Source organism: Thermobia domestica, chromosome 9, assembly GCF_964235325.1.
Source record: "Thermobia domestica chromosome 9, izTheDome1.hap1.1, whole genome shotgun sequence".
Classification (NCBI taxonomy): Eukaryota; Metazoa; Arthropoda; class Insecta; order Zygentoma; family Lepismatidae; genus Thermobia; species Thermobia domestica.
This window is the reverse complement of record NC_137462.1, coordinates 35,984,819-35,993,975: the sequence shown is the minus strand read 5'-3', so window position 1 is coordinate 35,993,975 and position 9,157 is coordinate 35,984,819. Positions and strand designations below refer to the sequence as shown.

The 9,157-nt window shown below is 32.5% G+C and overlaps 1 protein-coding gene across 2 annotated transcripts in view; it reads right to left on the bottom strand.

The window, feature by feature from the left end:
• Positions 1-3,370: 3,370 nt before the first annotated feature.
• Positions 3,371-9,157, bottom strand: part of LOC145694563 (ATP-binding cassette sub-family C member 5-like) — a 219,923-nt gene continuing 214,136 nt past the window's right edge. For both annotated transcript variants that reach the window (XM_081770896.1, XM_081770895.1), the window contains exon 29: positions 3,371-8,532. In XM_081770896.1, the coding sequence (XP_081627022.1) occupies positions 8,224-8,532 (309 nt within the window). In that variant the 3' untranslated portion in view covers positions 3,371-8,223. The remainder of the gene's footprint in view (positions 8,533-9,157) is intronic.

Sequence of the window (9,157 nt, the reverse complement as noted above, 5' to 3'; positions counted from 1 at the left end):
TCATCATTCCACCATTTCATTCATTTCTCATAATCACTTCTCCTTTAGCCTAGGCGCAATAATCGTGAGACGTAAAACTCATTTTTTTTTTTTTTTTTTTTTGCTTGAAGAAAACAATAAAAAGCAATATAACATGCACTCAAGAACATATTGCTAACTCTCACTGAGACCTAATACAATCAGTCCTAAAAAGAAATTAAATAAAATCTTTTACATTTTACGTCCCACGTCTGGGCTAAAGGAGACGCTGATGATGAGAAATCAATGAAATGATGGAATGAAGAAAGTGGGAGAACCCCGAGAAAACCCACGCACACAGTGTTTATTCACCACAGTTTACCTGGCACGAACTGGGATTAAACCAAGGAACCCATGAACCAGAGGTGAGCGCTCTACCACTAAACCACCGTGGCCCACTATCAGTTCTAATATTGCTAACTCTGAGACATGTTAATCCTCACATTTACATTTTTAAACAAATTTTTGTTTCGTTTTTAGTTTTTTTCTTTCTTTCTTTCTTTCTTTCCATCTTTGAATTTAGTTCCCTTTGCACTTTTGATTCGTTCCTGTTTGAGGTAGTCATCATAGCGTCTCGGAGCTGAACGAGCTGAGAAGCATTCTTCGATCGACAGAAACAGATTCTATACTTTCATAATACATAACTGCATCATGCACCCGCCTCTACGCTACCAGATAATCTTCCATTTGGTTTTCTACAATAAGTGTCTTATTGACTAAGAACCCGTCCTTCACTGAGACATTGCCGTGGAATCAAATTAAACATTTTCGGAACATTCTACAAATCAGAATATTCTTGTTCTTTGACATTACCTTTGCAAAGAAGTCATCTAAATTGATGCTGCTCATCTTCTCTTAGTATTCTGTGAAATCAGGATATCCTTGAATTTCAATACACAAAGACATAAACTGACATTTTGCTTTCTCAGCTACAGAATCAGATATTCTGTTATGCTCATGCAGAGTTTCTAGGAAGCGTTTCTTCCTAATCTGAGCAAATTCTGGATTGTTTTTTTTGTAGCCTGGGGTCCAAAGCTGACAGAGCACGTACCAGTTTGTACCAGAGAGGACTCCTTTCCATACTCGTCTTGATTGTGCCAAGCATAAAGTTTCGACAGTCAATCCTGAAAGCTAGTTTACCTTTATCTGATGCTTCCAGTTCTTTCAGTAGTTTTTCTGTCTTAACACCCTTGTCCACGAAGATGACAAGCCATACTTCGATTTCTGCTTTTACATGATTAATTATCCCCCCCCCCCTCTCTTGTCTCACACACAAATGCACACACAGTACCTCACTGCCTCAGCACGAAATAGCAACACCGCATCACTGTCATCATTGGGAATACTGAATCATTGTGGTCCTCTTCACATGTCAATCTGTACAACTGATAGAAAGGAAACAGTTCTATATTTAGAAAAAGAATGTTACACTTGCACATTTACGTTCCCTGACTATCCACGACATTAAATGCATGATTTCCCTGACTTTCCCTGATTTTCTAGAATGTGAGAACCCTGTATTTACGTATTTCCTGAAGACATGAGACACGAATTTTGGACATGAGTGTACTCGAGGTGAGGATTCCGGGCTACAATTAATACTTTTTGACAAAAAATTCTGGGAATGAAGTGAACATCCCTTATAAATTTACCCATGTGACAACAGCTTAATTATGACATCACACTTTTCCTTTTAAGAAAAAAAAAAAAAGTAACAAAATAGACAAAAGAAACTCGAAAGATAAATAAAAATTATTGAGAAAACTTATTTTATTCTTTTCTAAAAAATCAACAATACACACATTTTCTGATAAGTACAATTAACATACATATTTTTTTCTCTACGATTATATAACAGATCCAAAATAAGATCATATACTAACATTATCGCTACCATGAAACTAATATTCACGTATTTCTTTTCTTTTGAAATAAGTTCACAGAAGCAAAAAAAGTACAGTTTACATACAAAAGGCTTTATTTCTCCTAGAAATAAAGCAAGGACACTTGAATTTCAATAAACTATAGGCGTAGAAATATATCGCTTCAACGAAATTACATGTTTTGCATTCGAAATCACTTCAAACAATTAAGCTTTTCATAACAAATTGGTGAATTACAAAAGTCATCGAAACAAGCAAACGAAATCAAATGTAATTTTTTTATCACCTCAAATTTTCGGAAATTCTGTACGATTGCCAGCGAAAAATATGCATATTAACTTATACAAAATTTCGTTACTACCCTTGTAATTAAGTTTTGGTTTATGTTTATTCCTTTATCGAAGAAAATTTTAATCATTTCAGTTCCGAAGTTAAACCTGAAAGAACATATTACGAATTGGGTGCGAACTTTTTACTGGCAAATGTAAAACAGCAAACAAAAATTGTCTCTGTCTTTTGAAAAATATTTTTGAAACATTTTATATATTCTGAACACAGTGTTAACATTCTACTTCTGAATATTCCATGTTCTTCAAAAACAATAATAGTCTTGAAATGACAAAGCATAATATGATTTCAATTGAAGTTTTCCATTTAAAAAAAAAAAGAAGAAGAAGAAGAAGAAGAAGAAGAAAAAGAAATCTGAACTCAGCCTGCACAGTTACCCTTTCAACTGTAAAACTGACACATTATTCAAAGACAATTACTTCACATTTAAAGTTCAGTTAAACTTTGCTTTTCGAGTCCTTTAAAGCACATTTAGGTTACAAAGCACTTCAAAAATATTCTTTTGCACTCAAGTAATCGCAAAAAAAAGTGTATTTGGGAAAAAAAAATCTTCCTTTTCTTGTAAACAATTATATTTAACTTTCACATGTAATATACACAAATATGCCTCAAAAATGGGTGATAAAGAATCCCTTCTTGAAAAGATCTACTGTTAAACTAAGATTACGCAAAGCTTTCAAGTAAGCCTATTTCATATAGCTCTAGTTATCACGTAACTTATATTTAATACAAAATTTATAATATTTTTTTAAATACAGTTTTTGAACATTTCTTGTACTGAAATCTTTGTTTCACACAGCATTATATAAAAGTTTACGAGGCACATTCTTTCTATATTCCTGTAAGCTACATATAATTTTAACATACACACTATTTAAGATCAATATTACTATTCAAATTTATGTAGCGTTTATATATACGTAGAAAGGAACATTACTTTCTTTTTAAAAAAAGCATTCCTTGTTCTCGTGCGAACGAACACAATACTACCCTGAGCACATATGAAGTATTTTTCCAGATCATCTTCCTCTACATAATAAAATTTCATTACTAATGTTTATGTTGAAGTATTTACTAATCTCGGTGTATCATTTTAGTTTTGAAAAGTTTTCGAGTTCATTTATGACTATTAACAATTCCGCAACGTGTGACAGTACTTTCAACGTAACACAGAAATACATCACTAAAGTTCGATTCCAGCTCGCGCCAAGTAAGCTTTGTGGTGGACAAACCGTTTGTGGGTTTTCTCGGAGCAGGTTTTCCCATTTCCTTCATTCCATTATCATCATCCACTTTATCATCACCATCTCCATTACCCTCGGTGCATAAATGTGGGATGTTAAACTCAAAAAAAGTAATCATGCCATCACAATTTAAGTAATAAAACTATTTCACAATGGAAATTATATCCAAAATATGTATATCACCTTACGTAGTGTTTTTCAAATGAAAGCTTCCAGTTTTACGTCCCACAGTTATGCCGGCTAGGCTAAAGGAGACGGTGATGATGAGAAATGAATGAATTGGTGGGATGAAGAAAGTGGTAGGAAACAGGAGAACCCCGAGAAAACCCACGCACACGGTGTTTGTTCACCACAAAGTCCACTTGGTGCGAGCTGGGACCGAACCACGGATCCCATGCACCAGAGGTGAACGCTTTACCTCTAAGCCACCTCGGCCCTAGTGTTTTTCAAGTACTAATAAATTTGTTTCACAATCATAATTACGTGTCTGTAAGTACTGATTTTATTCTCTTAATTATGAAGAAAACCGAGGACAAACTCAGTAAACATCGTAAATGAAAAAAAAAAAATCAGAAACACATTCTACAGATCATGTTGTACTCTTATTTTCAAAGGACGGACACACAAATATATTAGAGCCATTTATATACATGAAGTGACTTTTTTTTTTCTCTCTCTCATTTAGGTTTACTATGAGAACAATCAACAGCAAAATACTTCGATCTTCAGCGAAAATGTTGTAACCCTTTCATAAGAAATCTCGTTATCCATCTATTTTTTTCCTGGTTAATAAACACTATGGGCCTTATGCAGAGTCGTTTTGACGTATGATTAGCGTCATACTAAAGGCCGTGACTACTGCAGGAAACGTATTAGTCGAACTCTTTAGTATGATATTAATCACGAGTCAGAATGTCTCTGCATAAAGCCCTATATTACTAATAAAACCGAAAAACGCTATTCAGTTATTTTTACGACTATTTATTTATTTATTTTTAATAATTCAAGAATGAGGTTTTTCTCTCCTGACTGTACTCATGTTACTATATCAAACAAACTGTTTTAAAACAATAAAGTAACCAAACTTATTTGCTATTTTAGTATGTAATTTGTTTCCACACATCTGAAAACAAAACAATATAATTAAAATTTGATAGAATGACTATTAGTAAGAAATTGTGTATCATGTAATATTTCATACAACGATCTAGTTTTTACAAGTTTTTTTTTTAAAAAAAAAAAAAAAATTAAAGCAAGTTATATGTACAACCACGTTTCAAAATAACCATTACTTGATTTTAGAACTTTATACATCTTGCAATATTTCCGCATACCAAGCTGACAATTAACAAATCTTTTGTTAATTGTTCTTGTTTTTCTCTTTTTTCTCCTCATCTTTGTTTTCCCTGGAGGACAAACGTGTTGTTATAAATGAATAACCAGATACATTTCTCAGACAATTGACACATATAATAGAAGTGACAGACACTAAATGTTTTTATATAAACTCAAATAAAATAGCTCTGAGGTGGAAGAACCCTCGCTGAGATTCTACTTTATCAAACTTTTTTTTTTAAGTAAATCTCGTAAGCACACGATATGCAGCTTTAAGGCATTAATATGCACACATGTGAATATTGTGAGCCTAACCAATGTATTGGAAGAGTCAAAAAATGAAATGATAAAGTATGGCTAAGAATACAACACAATATATTTTCAACCAAAAATAGGCTGATAAAATGAGATGATACAATGATGGAAGACAACAAACTGTGTTGAAAGCAAAGACGAAGGAAAGTACAGCGAACAGAAAACCAAAAGATCAACCATACAATTCAATCTACGTTACAGAAAGTAAATTCTTCACAGAGAAAGTGTTTATTTCGTTTAATAGAGAGTTTCTGAAAGATATAGTTGAGGTACAATGAGGATGAGAAAAACTGTCATCTTTATTTTTGCGCTTGCGGAAAATGTCCCACTGGAGAAGTTTGAATCTATGGATTAGAAGATGGGCGTGTGGTTGTCAACTTGAGACTTCAGATTAACTTGATTTACAATTCATATATCATAAATGTTTCTCATTAAATTTCCTGCTCTACAAAAATATCAGATATATGTAGACTTGATGAGTGTGACGACACATATTAAGAAAAAGTCCCAAACCAATATGGAAATGAAATGAAATCTAAGTTTCTACGTCCCACGATTATGCCTGTTAAGCTAAAGGAGACGGTGATGATGAGAGATGAGTGAAATGGTGCAATGAAGAAAGTGGGAGGAAACGGGAGAACCCCGAGAAAACCCACGAGCACGGTGTTTGTCCACCACAAAGTCGACACACGGCGCGAGCTGGGATCGAACCAGGGACCCCAAACACCGGAGGTGAACGCTCTAGCACAGAGCCACCGCGCCCCCACCCAAACCAATATGGATCTTTTAGAGCTTCCATCTCTTTATAAAGACGAACTCAGTTATGATTCCTCTACCACTGATACACATGATCTATTATTTCCTACAAAGAATCATGTAACAGGTTTCAGATATATATATATATATATATATATATATATATATATATATATATATATGCTCTTCTAAAATTAACATGGAGAGGTCAGGAAATCATAGCTTCTAAAGGAATCCCCACGTCAGAGTTCGTACATTGAATAAGAGTATTTTTCCAGATCCAAAACAATTTGAATCACAGCACCATATCTATAAAAACAGACTTTTGAACTCATTTACTTTTGAACGATAAGAAACCTTTAAACAAACGCTTTACTTTAAACGTAAACGTAATAAGAACAGGCACTGCACTGATTTTTACGTTAAAAGTTGCTTAGTATCTTCTCACGATGAGTTTGAAATGAAGTAACAAAGGATAGTTTAATGCTGAATAAAAAGTCATCCAATAGAACACAGTTACATTCCAAATCATTTACTGTAATGTTTCTACCCAACGTAAGCTTCGTATTTTAATTTACTCTATAAACGAAGAAAAATCTAGCAAAATTTCCAGAATGGTCTAGAAAATTTTTTTACCAGTACTGCAGAAAAAAAATCAATTCCAGTTTCTCCACGACGCGTACGGACCCTGTGATTTTTCTTTACTTTTCAATGGTTTGTCCCAAACTATTGTTCAAAGCAGTTTGTGTTACATTCGCAACAGTGGGTGTGAAAAATTAACATTTCACATTGAAAAATGTTATTGTCCTCGAACAATCTGAATTTTGTTCTGATATGTGTTGGTTGATTTTCGCTCAGATATTTGTACCCTCACTATATCTTTGAGAAACACTTTGTTTCCTTGTTGAGAAAAGCACCGAAACTTATAAACAAAAATGAACACACATGGACACATAATACATATATAAAAGTAAATCTATTTTTTTTTTCATGTGACTCACATGAGTTATACCAGAAGTAATTAAAAATTCGATTTCTTCTTTATTTTCAGAAACTAAACCTTATACCAAATGTAAAAGTTAAAAACAAAATTTGGTATTTCCTTTAGCATTTTTATTAAGTAATATGTTTTCCTATTAATCACGATTTCGTGAAAAAGTGAACTGGAAGTGATGTATTTCAGAATAATAAACTAAAACAAATCCAGGACAGTTATATAGTATCGCCAGCTAAAGTACATACGCACTCCTTGTGCCAAATACATTCGGAGTCAATCGGCCAATTTTAAATACAGTTTCTGCTAACTTACATACACAATTTATGCCCTGACTATTAAAAACAAAAAAATGTACTGGAATTCTTTCACAAGGTACAATAGCAATTTGTACACACTTGGCAGGCACTTTTGTTGGCGATCTACATTTATGTAAAGAAAGGAAAGAAACAAACAAAATTCTTTTCTATTCCTTCTTTCAGGAATTCTTTACAACATATTCTTTTTTTTGGTTCTTTTTTAAAAAAATGTATTCACTCGTGTTTTGTGACACCGTTATATTGCTTAGGTTGAATCATTTACTTTTTCTTTTCTTTTTTTTTTTTTTAAATCAACGAACTGTATAATGCTATTATTACCTTATCTGATAACTTAATATCACACATCTCATAATACTGGTTAAATAAGTATCTTTTACATAATTCTTTTTAGATTCTCGAACAATGAGAAGCAATTTAAACGACTTATTCACTATGTGATGCATTTCAAATAGTTACACTCCTTTCTCGTACAATGTTTGATATTAATACAACATTAACAGAACGTAAGTGTCTCTATTAACATAACTTAACTCTGTCTCAATCTATTTTGATTACAATAGATTAACAAAAATACACTTTTACATTGTAACAAATACCTAGAACAAAGGTACTGTGTTGAAACTGTTCCGAATGAACATAGTATACATTTTTTTCTTAAATGGTTCCCTTAAGGGATATGGTCCCTGTGTACGAGAACTTATTTTTTTACACTATACAATAAGTATTTTTAACTAATGGATAAATAGTATATACAATTTATCACTGGGAGTGGGTCGTACGTTCTTTTGTAGTAAAATTCTACAAAAAAAAACAAAAATACTAATAAACAAAATACTTTTGGCATACAGGCACATTTTATATTTCTCATGTAAGTACCTTATATATATAAGAAACAAAAACGAAAAAAATCACGCTTCTTTATGAGAAAATACAACTTTACAAGATCATATAATAAATATACTGATCACAGATGAGTTTTCTTACGTAATAATTACGTTATATCTTGCCTTTCATATATCATGACTACCTGCGTCATTGTCAGGAGTTCGGTGTTGTGATTCGTTTTGATCACTATCCCCACCTTCAACATTTTGTTTCGACTGACCACCGGAAGAAGCACGTCCTCCTTCTGGTTCATCTGTTTCACTACCACTTCCGGATTCACGAGGAAGATTTCCATTTGGTGCTCTACTGGTGATCTCACTGTCACCTTGTTGATTGTTCCGTTCAATGGAAGTAATCCCCATGGCTAACATCATTTGATGGAATATGGATCCTTCCTGATTCATTAAGTTCATTGGCGAATCGAATTCTGCGATCTAAAATTAAAATATGAGATATATTTATTTACTTAGTGCGGCAGCTTAAAGTAACATGATATTTGTACAGTTTCATAAAATTAAGAAATGAGTTTAAATGAAAAAAATAACAATCTTTCCCCACGTAGTAAGATAGTTATTTTACTGAAGGTACTAATTTCACTATTAGAGATACAAAAACAAAGAATAAAAAACTTTTAAAAAACTAAGGGTTAAGAACTCACCCTACTCTCAGCCTATTTTTTTAAATGTTTAAACTTGAGCGAATATCTTTCATACAGTGAAGTAATTTATATATATATATATATAAATCGAAATAGATAACCTTCAAAAACGCCACTGCATGAACTAACTGTTGTTTTCATGATTTGTTGTGTTCTTTATTTATATCTTCAGTCAGCTCAATAATTACGTAAAAATATACAGTAAGAAAGCGATTTCTCTTTGTATAGCCCTTGATCTCATAGACGATTTATATGACAAAAGCTTGATTTTCTTTCTCTCATTCAAGCCATTATTGCAAAACTTTAAATAGTAAATTAAAATAAATTTATCAACAAAAAGAAAAAAGTAAGGTAGATATAATTAGACTTCTGTAAAATTGTGGACAGTGTAATTTTGTCAA